Source organism: Bombyx mori, chromosome 15 (genome assembly GCF_030269925.1).
Source record: "Bombyx mori chromosome 15, ASM3026992v2".
In the NCBI taxonomy this organism is placed as follows: Eukaryota; Metazoa; Arthropoda; class Insecta; order Lepidoptera; family Bombycidae; genus Bombyx; species Bombyx mori.
Window position 1 is genome coordinate 11,322,389 of NC_085121.1, and position 11,731 is coordinate 11,334,119.

The 11,731-nt window shown below is 36.0% G+C and overlaps 2 protein-coding genes across 2 annotated transcripts; both read left to right on the forward strand.

Annotated features, from left to right (window-relative positions):
* Positions 1-583: 583 nt before the first annotated feature.
* LOC101741201 (armadillo repeat-containing protein 7) lies at positions 584-6,112 on the forward strand. Its single transcript, XM_004924584.5, has 3 exons — positions 584-845; positions 1,389-1,559; positions 2,987-6,112. The coding sequence occupies exons 1-3, from the start codon at positions 737-739 to the stop codon at positions 3,235-3,237; spliced, it is 531 nt and encodes a 176-aa protein (XP_004924641.1). The 5' UTR covers positions 584-736; the 3' UTR covers positions 3,238-6,112.
* Positions 6,113-8,141: 2,029 nt separating this feature from the next.
* LOC101741055 (follicle cell protein 3C-1) lies at positions 8,142-11,148 on the forward strand. Its single transcript, XM_004924583.5, has 4 exons — positions 8,142-8,460; positions 9,151-9,331; positions 9,579-9,758; positions 10,701-11,148. The coding sequence occupies exons 2-4, from the start codon at positions 9,197-9,199 to the stop codon at positions 10,872-10,874; spliced, it is 489 nt and encodes a 162-aa protein (XP_004924640.1). The 5' UTR covers positions 8,142-8,460; positions 9,151-9,196; the 3' UTR covers positions 10,875-11,148.
* The last annotated feature ends 583 nt before the right edge of the window (positions 11,149-11,731 follow it).

The following is an 11,731-nucleotide window of genomic DNA, read 5'->3' on the forward strand; positions in this document are numbered from 1 at the left end:
GCTAAAAAATCTATTATAAGATATCAGTGACAACCCTAACAAGCCATCCCTATTTTGTCTTTTGGCGTTCCAATTTTGTGTTTTCTCGTCCCTAATTTTTCCAGTCTCGTTCCAAATTACCCTACAAACGTCCCAATTTTCCCCAAAAAGGAAAGAAAAAATATACATTTTTTATTTTGTCGAAATATTGTATTTAAAATAAGAATATTGCAACTTACCGTTTGTTGTGGTATTTCCAGGTGTATTAAAAACTTATATAAACTGTGATCTTATTGAAAAAACAACGATAATATTACTTTTTTTAAAAGTTCTTTAAGCTGTTTTAAAACGCACTTTTCAACCACTATTTTCAATTTAATTTGACGAATTTTTGGGACCAACTTAACTCATATTTAGTACTTCTATAGTTAACTTGGTTTTTCTTCTATACATTGACAAATATTAACATAAACAAAATTAGGTAGATTCCGTGCTACAGGTACTTTGAGAATCTTCCGCAGGTTTGTCCCAATTTACCCCAGGATCCCAATTTACCCCATGTCATGGTAGATAAAATGTTCCCTTCCGCATGTCATTGTGCCACCTGTCAAATGTCAAAAACAACAGAGAAAACTGTCATGGCGTGTCAATTGAATTATTGAATCAAAGGAAAAATAAGGAATGTGTATTTACTTTAATGAAAGTGGTCCAGTCAAAGTAGGATTTTTTCTATAGCCTTTTAAGTTACTATAATTTAATGTTCAGTTCAAGAGCACACTTACAAAAACGTACCCCAAAAGATGGTACTGATCGCGAGGCATATTTGTCATTATTAGTCGACGAATATTTACACTCAAGTTCCTATGGTAATAAAATATACATGCAATATCTATTTAATTAATTTTAATGCGATTTACGTATGAACTTTCACAATTGCCATTAAAGTTTTTACTTTTAAAAATCTTAGATAGTTAGAAAACTATTGCATAAACAAGGGCGACCTTAATGCTAAAGAGTACTCACAGTACAGCTAGCCCTATTGCGTTTGGATAATGGTATTTTTCGTTTTAATAAAATTAAATTGTGTATGTGACTTATGGGATATGATTATAGTGATTTTAATATTTATATTTTATATTTATATTTATTGTATCATACATTAGTTTTTTTTCTTCATTATTAAGTAATGTGCATGAAGGTTTGCTCTGTTTCTGAATAATTAATAACATACCTGTTGGATCTTTTTCACAATTTCTCTAGATAAAAAAGGTTGTTTAGAAGAGATGATTGTGTGACACAATGATGATTGTGTTTTGGTGTGTAGTAAAGTAATCTATCTCTCTCTATCTCTGTCTCTCCACGGCTCTCTCCATGGCACTGCAATTTGTTAATGTTATTTTTCCTTACAGAAGCAAAGTTGCAAGTTTTAGCCAATTTGGCAAATTTTGCATATGATCCTGTGAACTACTCATACATTAGAGACGTTGGAGTACTAGATATATTCTTGTATGTGCTGAAGAATGAAACTATTGGTAGATTAATAAGGTATGCCATTGCGGGTGTCTGCAATTTGTGTTTAGGTAAGCTGTTGATAACAATAGATGAATAGTTTTCTCAAATTATTATAAGTTCAATTAAACTGTCAATTTTTTTATGAAAACTCTTATAAGAAAGAACCTGTTCAATAAAAGTATTCTTTATATTATTATGTACAATAATTTATTTAAGATTATCAAAGTAGCTCTATTTAAATTTAATTAAATACTTGAACTATTTGAATATTTGTGAGTGTTGATAAGATGTGATTTAGTGCATTTTAAAGTAAATTAAAATTGAAAGTGCCCAATAATATGTAGTGAGCTTGCACCGTTTTCTTGTAAATGTTTTAAGTGCAATGCTGCTTATACCAAATAGCCATTTTCCCCTCAATATTGTGTAACTGTCCCTACATACCATTAAATTGGAACTCTCTTTATTATATTGGAAAGTCTTAAGCCCATTAGACTGAAATGGTTTATTAATGTTATATCTGACAGTAGTACCAACACATGCTGCCACCACACTACTGACAGTATTCAAGATAATAATTAGAAGAGTAAGGAAAGTAGTAATTAAAAAGTAAAAAAAATTTGATTCTGATTCTCAATAATATTTTCATTAAGAAAGAATAAAATAGCAAATGCATTAATAAAATAGCAATAGACCCGACTACCGACTAAACCCCATCGAGCTCCACTACTCCGACTCCACGAAACCTACGGTACCGCACAATGCGCGCCGCAGGCTCGCCGTCGCCGGTACCCGTCCTGACAATAGGACGGGATCCAATCCCCGGGAAGATCCCGCAGGAATAGACTAGCAATAGAATAGCAATAGACCCGAAATAAATTATTGCTAAAAAAGAAATTAGTAATACTAAAGATTTATCAGTCATTTTGAATCAAACATTTTGAAGTCGTTGTGGTCTAAAGGATACTCCGTTTGGTGCATGCGTATCTTGCGATGCATTGGTGTTCGAATCCGGCGGGTATCTGGCGGGTATCTGGCGGGTACCAAATTTTCTAATGAAATACGTACTTAACAAATGTTGACGATTGACTTCCACAGTGAAGAAATAACATCGCTTAATAAAAATGAAACCCACAAAATTATAATTTGCGTAATTACTGGTACCTATTGTGAGTCCGCACGGGTAGGTACTACCACCTTGCCTATTTCAGCCGTGAAGCAGTAATGCGTTTCGGTTTGAAGGGTGAGGCAGCCATTGTAACTATACTGAGACCTTAGAACTCATTACAAGGTGGGTGGTGGCATTTACGTTGTAGATGTCTATGAGCTCCGGCAACCACTTAACTTCAGGTGGGCTGTGAGCTCGTCCACCCATCTAAGCAATGTAAAATCCCAAATTTAGAAAAACGCTAGAATCATCTTTAAAAATTTGACACTATATAAAATCATATTGCTATTTCACATTTCACATGTTTATGTAAGAATTATCACTTTTCAGATCCACTGAATGCAGACTATATTTTAACTCACTTGGGATTAAAACCTTTGTTTCGATTATTGAAGTCAAGTGATACAGACACTGTAGCTGATACAATAACGACATTGATATATATGTACAATGAGAAAACAAAAACTGAAATAACTGATCAAGACGTTATAAATATGATGTCAAATTTGAAAACTACGCAGGATTTGAGGATCGTCAATTTAGCTACAGTTTTTCTACAAAATGTGTGTAAGACCACCTGAATAGTTACATAAACGAACTTCATAATGAACAAGATGCTCTCGAATAGATTCCCCTATATTATTGTGAACAATAAAAATTATCAAAAAATATGCAAGATTCATACCACATCCTTCAGCAACACAGCTTTTAAAGCTGGTGATAAAATTAGAATTCAAAAAACATTAACACAGAAAGATTTGGATGCATTTTCAAATTTGACTGGGGATCATAATTATCTCCATCAGAACAGCGGAAACGTAAGGCCAATTGTACATGGAGCATTACTGAATGGCTTAGTGGCCGGACTCATTGGTACACATTTACCAGGACCCGGCACAGTACTTGTATCGCAAACAATGAAATTCCCAAACAAATGTTTTGTTGGAGAAAAACTTACGATAAGCGTCGAACTTGTTGATGTCAGAAAAATACTCAAAGTGAAATTTTTTTGTATTGTGGAAGAAGAAAAGAAAGTTGTATTTGAAGGCGAAGCTAAATTAATTTTAGCTAAAGACTCTTAAATTTTTTATTCGTAAAATACATTATATTGATAAGATTTAGAATATTGAAGTATTTATTGTGTATAAAATGGTAATGTTATTACTGCAGTGTCACATTATGTACCTTCTAAGGGATTGCGTGATAGATCCATCACATGTGCCAATTATTAAAGTCCATAAAGTATTACAAAGTACAATTAGTTTATAAATAGATCTATGGTACTTTTAATGTTTTTCTTATTAACTAATTGTGTGTAATATTAAATTCTGTCCAATTTACTGTCCAGTGATAAAATATTGAACAATATTTGTTTAAAAAAATTTTGAAGACTGATTAATTGTCTATTTTGATTCAAATTTTTAATTGTGGGTTTTCATTCTCTTAAAATTCCACTGTTTTATTGTGAATGATACGCCTTGATAAAATAATATAAAATAAATTTTTTCGTTAAATAATTTTCTAGTTTTAAGTACAAATGAGTTAATAAGTTTTAGATGAATCTGTTCTACTTATTACCCAGAGGAATTATGTCTGAATCTCAATTGGTCCCATTATTGTGTCTGAGACATAGCGCTCACGGCTTGCCTATTAGAAATGTTAAATTGTCACTAGCCAATGGTTTCATATAAACTGGTGGTAAATGTCTTAGCTTAAAAATATTATTTGATAGATAAGATATAGGTAGTATATGGAAAAGGCAAATAGTTCGTAGCTTAATAGTTGAAACATTTCTAGGACAGTTATGCGGTTATGCAGTGGTCGATCCTGGATATTTTCTATGTATTTAGTATCTAAAGTGTTTACGGTTTCTGGGATAGAAATTCTCAAAATGTATTTGTCATTGCTGATTAGGTGTAGGCCTAGCTCTGTACAGTTGTGTAAAATTCCGCTTAAAGGGCTGAGGTAGCTGGTATTCATATTTGCAGTACTGCGGAGACCGGCGTCGTTGGTCGTCGACTATCGCCTCGACGACCCGTCGGTCAGGCGCCCTAGGGGTGGCGTCGCGAGTCTGGTTGTAATGTTGACCGCTGGAACCCGTCTACTCTGACCGAGTTCTGACCCCAGACTGAGATCGGACGTCGGGTGTAAGAGTGCAGGGGAGTCAATTAGTGTGGAAGGGCCCTAAAAAATCCTTGGGCCCGCGGTCTGCTCCCAACATTTGCAAATCGTCAACAAGTCCCAAACACCCTGCGTGCCCCCTAGGCGCGGGGACCTTGTAGAAGGTTCGGTAGCTGGCCCGGAAAAAAAAAACCGGTATCTATTCATATATGATTAAGACTACAACTTCAGGTGCCGTGGGGTGATCTGTTAGACGGTATACAAAAAAAAGTAATACAGTCAAAACCGTTTACTGCGACATCGTTTAATACAACATGCCGGTTATAATAACCAAGAACAAAGGTCCCGGCTGAATGCCATATGACCGCCTTATTAAAAATATTGCTTTCTACGACATTGGTAATAACGACATACCTCATAAAACGACCACATTTAACTAATATTTCGGAGAATTAGATCTGTTAGAACGACCGGCTAAGCTGTATTGTAAACAATTTGAATAGGCATCCACATTTGTCTTCGATGGCTTTTAAAATCAGGAAAGAAAACAATAGGATTTAGTTTAGTGTAGGGTCTTTTCTAATTCTTAGAAACAAAACACGTGCATGCGGTAGTCAAAGCCCGCTTCTTCATATCTCTTCAGTTAGTTTGTTACTTATCTATACACAAGACGCACCAAAACTTTGTGGAGTTATTCGTGAAACTTTCAAAATGTCGCAAAGAAAAAGAAAACAAATTAATATTGAAGAAAAATCGCGTATTATGTAAATATATTTTTCCAATAATTCCCTATCGATTTGTTTGTACTTGCGCGATACACATTAAACATCACCGGTTGTTACGACTATCGGTTTTTACGACTGAATATGAGCAGTCCCTTCGATGTCGTTATAACAGATTTTGACTGTACTTGGAATGTCCTCTAATTTTTGTGGTTACCATAGAAGCCATAGTCATTCTAATCTGAATGCAGCCACTCTCCATGACACAAGATCAACTGTCTCAATTATATAACGTTTGTCTCATCCCTTCAAATTAGAACACGTGACTGCGTGGCGGCAGATATATGCTGGGCGGTGGTTGCTAACCGCGTGGACTCTCAGTAGAACCTAAAATAAGATAAAATTTAGTGAAACTAAATTATTTTCTAAAGAAATGGTTGTCACATTTGCTAGTTTGTTGCTTGTTAAATTGTTTTGTTATATTTCATTGTTATGTTCTCTTACGAGAAAGTATTTGAGATTGTGATTGTTTTGTTTTGATGTATCTTTTCGATGTACAATAACAGTCCCAATAATAAGCGTAGGTTTTTATTATTAAACTTTACTGTCTCTTTGTATGTGTTTTATTGTCATTACCCCACAAAGGATTCTTCGTTTGCTATGATTTTGTACGACATGTGCTCGTGCTATTTTATTTAGTTCACAAATATACGACCGACTTCTTGATGTTCACTCGTATCGGAGGTTTTTTTTTTATTGCTTTGATGGGGGGATGAGCTCACAGCCCACCTGGTGTTAAGTGGTTACTGGAGCCCATGGACATCTATAACGTAAATGCGCCACCCACCTTGAGATATAAGTTCTAAGATTTTTTTTTGTTTTTATTGCTTAGATGGGTGGACGAGCTCATCTCAGTATAGTTACAACGGCTGCCCCACCCTTCAAACCGAAACGCGTTACTGCTTCACGGCAGAAATAGGCAGGGCGGTGGTACCTACCCGCGTGGACTCACAAGAGGTCCTACCACCAGTAATTACGCAAATTATAATTTTGCGGGTTAGCAAAGAGGTTAAGAGATAAGATTAAGTGAAATATAAGTTCATAGGTTAGAATTATATTAATATAGATAGGTTGTGAGAATCGTATCGTCTTATCAAGAGCCGAGTAGACTTCTTATAAGATCCGTTGATTTTCCTGTAGCATGTTTTTGAAATTCGACCATAAACTAAGGTTTATTTTTTGGAAATGGCGCAGAAATCTATTTTTATCTTAGTTATTAGTGTCCGCGAAATCAATTGGGATCCCTTGGGAATTTTGCGCAGTGTTTTCTTCGTTTTTTGCGAGCCCGAGACATAATTAAGACTGTTACCAAGATGTCAAGAATCCTGCAAAAATAATAAAGGGTATAGAGAATAGTCCGAGTAATCATAGCCTAAGATGTTAATTCTTGTCTTTGTTAGGCAGTCATTATCATAAAGTAGGTATGTAATGTTTAGTTTCTATCTTTTCTATGCAAAATCGAGAGGTTGCGTCATCTGCCATGTTCCTCTTATGTAAGTGCTAGCTAGTACCGAAATGCCTTGAGGATCCCATGCATATACCTTGAAATTCTCGCCGTATTTCGAATACATTACCGAAACTTGATGATTTCAGTGCCCGCTGCCTGCTTCGAAATCTATATGAGGGCATCTAAAGCCCGAGAGAATTTTCAGTCATCACTTACTGCGTCTGTGGAATTAAACCTTTTGGCCACATTCATTTTTTTATTGCTTAGATTGGTTGATGAGCTCACGGTTGACCTGGTGTTAAGTTATTACTGGAGCCCGTAGACATGACATTTAGAACGTAAACGGACATTTAGTACGTAAATTCCGCCACCCACCTTGAGATATGTCTCAGTTTTTACATTACAACGGTTACCATACCCGATCCTGTGGACCGAACGGTAAACAGTCGACGTCGCCCTAAGCACGTCATTATGGATCCTCCGGATCCATTAACGGTGCTTTTAGGTACCTCAAGCATCGGTCACCGTCCTCGCCGAACCCGTCGCTTGCGACGAAGGGCTCGTCGAGTAAATTAGCCCATAGACACAGCCCACTGAGTTTCTCGCCAGATCTTCTCAGCGGGTCGCGTGTCTGATCCGGTGGTAGATTCTGCGAAGCACTGCTCTTGCCAGGGCCAGTGTTAGCAACACTTCCGGTTTTGGCCCCGTGAGCTCACCTACACGTAAAGGTGAAGTTGAAATAGCCTCTCAAGCCTATTAGCATAGGTAAGGGAAAAAAATAACGGCGGCTCCTCCCTTCGAATCGAAACGCATTATTGCTTCACGACAGAAATAAGCAGGGTGGTGGCATCTACCCGTCAGGACTCACAAGACGTCCTACCACCAGTAATCTTTCTCCATTATATCGAAATTAAGTCATTACGAAACCCTTAGCGCCCAATACGAAATGTGTAATCGCTATGATGCAAAAATACGGCGATTTTAGCTATACAAAAACTATTAATTGAAGGTACATTATTTGATAAGTATTCATATTTTAAATTCACCAGAAAATTTACGAGTATGTTTGATTTTTAAATATGTTAAAGTCAACAACTTTTGAGGGTACCTAATTGCTAGTTCAAATTATTTTGACGAAAACACAACTATTAGGCTTAAATTAAATTGTAACGATTAATATTAATTAAATGATACTCTTAATATTATCGTCACGTAGATCGCATTCTTCATTATTCAATAATAAATTAATTTCGCACAATCGGGGCACGTTTGGATGTTCTTACAGAAAATCGCTGACAGTGTCTATTTATGAACAACTTTAATCGAATGTATCACGATTCTATTTCATATAAAAAGAAAACCATTTTGTACGGTCACATTTTATAGAAAACCGAAAAGGTTATATTGTGATGTGAGAAGCCCGTAACCAAGGTTGATTTATTCTTGAGAAATTTGTGAGTAGTTTTTTGTTGTTGCTCTCATCCTGCTCTGTGGGGATTCTGATTTTTTTTTCCTATATTAAGATAGCTTAATAGCATATAAAAACTATACATGACGAACGATTGAGGATTGGACAAAGCGAATAACAATATTAAATTCAATCATGTCAGGTGAAGGTGAAACCGTCCATCCCAAAAACACAAAACTAAATACCTACACAAAAATTAGCCACATATGTTAGTGATTTCAAATTTTAACATTTTACTAGTATTACGAGTAATAGTAATGAAATTATAGACTTAATTTTGTAAATTTATGTATATAAATAAAGTGTGTAACCGTGTTTCTCTATTCATAGTCTAGAAATTATTAGATAGCATTTTCAATCCTCATTATTTTTTGTACGCAAATTAATCACATCAGCTACTACGTAGTTGGGGATCAATGAGTGCAATAATTATGTAAATTGCTTAATAATTACAGCAATCTTACACTATTGTATTATGAAGCACAAGAGTATTCACAAGATATATCACACAGTGTGCTATGGATTTATATACTTTTTGCACCACAATGTTTTCCCATAATAATGTTTTCTCTTATATTTCCTATTTCCTATTTAATAAAAAAAAATTGAAAACAAATATATCCTAGTTGTAAAAGAAGAACTTTGAATTTTTACTCATTATTACATTTATTTACAGACTTTAAATTTTACGTAAAAAAAAAACATTTAAGTGTCTCGAAAAAATGCAAAGTGGCAAGGGTCTGGTAATTCTGGCTGCGTGTTTGTGTTTGGTGATGACTGAAGCTAGAAGGAAACTCAAGAGACATGACATAGAAGAAGAGAAATCCACCGAAGAATTCGACGAAGAGTACGATGATGTATGTTCTATTCGTTACATGAAATTTTTATGTTTTCCTTTTTTAATCATCACGATTTATGAGCATGTGGCCTTGATGCGAAATAGGCACCGTCATGTAACTATACACTTACGCAAAGCCTTCAAAACGCAACTGTAGAAAATCAGATTGAAGTGATAGTTTACCCAAGTATTTTAGGTATTACGGCCGTTTCGTAAAAAAATTATTTTGTTTATTACTTTCTGAGATACTTATTTGATTTTCACAGGTCGAGCCGTGTCAGTGTGGGGTGTTCATGTCCCAGCAAGTGGGCGTCAAAGAAGGTCGACGCGGTAGACCTCGGGGCCCACCTCAAGGAGAGCCTGTCGTCACTTATGATACTGATTCACCCAGTCTACCCTGTGGCTCGGGTGGCTTCAAGCATTGTATCAGTACGTGCCTTGATGTAGTAAGTTCTAAAAGTATTCTAAAATTCGAACCCTTGAACTCGCAAAACGTATTTCTCGATTCCTTCAACTAAGTGTCACTGATTTCTAATTAACTTGAAACACCTACAAATATCGGTATAAATGATCGCTTTTTCTTCTACGACATATTATGAAGTTTTCAATAGTATAGAAGTACCTATACACGTTCTTAAAATATTTAGAGAATTCATACATTTAAAGTATTAAATCGATAATTTAAAAATATGAAGTTGTTGCGTCTTATAGATTAAGACGCCAGGTGCACTCTTATTGAGAGATTCCTAAATGCCGGTGCTTAAATCTCGTAGGCAGGTACCAATTTTTCTAAAGAAATATGTACTTACAACATATTGACCGCGAATGCTTCAAAGATGAAGAAATAGCATGGACAAATTTAATTATTGTTGGTACGGCGTCTTGTGAGCCACCTCCACCATGCCTATTTCTGTAAACAAAGCAGTAATACATTCCAGTTGGAATGGAGCGGCAATTCTGTATACCTAATTGAGATTTAAGCTTTAGATTTAAACATCACAGCATAAGGTGGGTAGCGGCTTTCACGTACTAATGTTTGTATGCTCCGGTTATGAGCTGGTTGTCCCGTCTGCGTTATAAAAAAAACTAGGTAGTCTTAATTTTGTGTTAAAGTTGTTCGAATACCAATTGATTTTTGATTAGGCCGGTACATAGAACGCTTCAATAATATAAAATATTCTATATAATTCATCAATATTATGAATACTTTCCAGTTGGAAATAAGCCGGGCGTTGTTGTACTATATTGTACCGGATTAGCACACGGACAGCCAGCTACATTGTATTTTAATGTGAATCTGTGTTGCATGAATGGAAGCATTACCTATTTATTGTGTAATTCAGAAGTAGCTTCGTAAATTGACTCACAGATGTCGTTAACATCAACAGATTTTGAAGTATCTTCCCAAAGCGGGTCCAGTTATCTGCGGAGCTGTAGAACGCGATGTCAATAGGGAAAAGGCCTTCTTGTTTGTGAAAAACTGTGGCGGCGACTGGATTCCCACTAGCTTTTCTGCCGGCAAAGAATTCTGCTGCACTAACGGAGAACATCACAAATGCTAATACAATCATAAAAAGATCGGTGATTAAAAAAAAAAAACTATTTATTCTTCATTTTTGTATAAGTTGTTTTTAATTTGTAGCAGTTGTTCGATGGCAACGGAATATGTCGTAAAATAAGAGAGACATTAGTAATTACGCCCACCTACATCACATTATTTAATCGTTGTATATTTTATTGTTTTGCATTAATTATGTCAGTTATAATTTAATGTGCATATCATTATTTCCTTAATGTTTTCTTCTAATTAAAACCGAGTAATTATTTTCAGAGAAATTTGCTGTTTTTTTTTATTAGTTATTTCATCTAACTCTGGTGGGTGAAATTCATAAGGTGCGTTAGATTGCACTGACTTTTCATCGCTTAGCAATTATTCTCAGCTACGTATGTAATAAATTACAATAATTTATTTGTGATGTGTGAAACGTCATCGTTCCGCTTAGAGTCGTAAATTATCGCCGACGCCGCAATGTTCTACTTAAAAATTTCGCAGTCCGATAGCGCAGCGTATCAGCATCGGATCCTGCAAGCCGTAGGCGCGTCAAGGAGTGCCTTATCCGTTGACCCAGTTGCCGTTGGCGTAGATTATGGTGTCAATGATGTGTCCCTTATCAAGGACTAGTGTGGAGCGGTATGAGCGAGGTACCTAGCGGGGGAGCGGTGCGGGACGAGGGCGCCGTGTCTGACCCGGATCGCACAGGGTGAACAACCCCGACACGTGCCACTTTCTAAAAAGAAACGCGCGTCGCCCGCGCATCCTTGCGTGGACGACTGGACTGCTTCTCTACGAAGATATTATAATAAACTTTTTTGTACCTAGCGACCGGATAAATATAGATACCACTAGAGTTTTAGGACA

Coding starts and splice junctions, on each gene's coding strand:
- LOC101741201 (XM_004924584.5), top strand. CDS start 737: ATGTTCAGTTCAAGAGCACACTTACAAAAACGTACCCCAAAAGATGGT. Junction 846..1,388: donor TTTACACTCAAGTTCCTATG/GTAATAAAATAT, acceptor TTTTCCTTACAG/AAGCAAAGTTGCAAGTTTTA. Junction 1,560..2,986: donor TGTCTGCAATTTGTGTTTAG/GTAAGCTGTTGA, acceptor ATCACTTTTCAG/ATCCACTGAATGCAGACTAT.
- LOC101741055 (XM_004924583.5), top strand. CDS start 9,197: ATGCAAAGTGGCAAGGGTCTGGTAATTCTGGCTGCGTGTTTGTGTTTG. Junction 9,332..9,578: donor TCGACGAAGAGTACGATGAT/GTATGTTCTATT, acceptor TGATTTTCACAG/GTCGAGCCGTGTCAGTGTGG. Junction 9,759..10,700: donor TCAGTACGTGCCTTGATGTA/GTAAGTTCTAAA, acceptor TAACATCAACAG/ATTTTGAAGTATCTTCCCAA.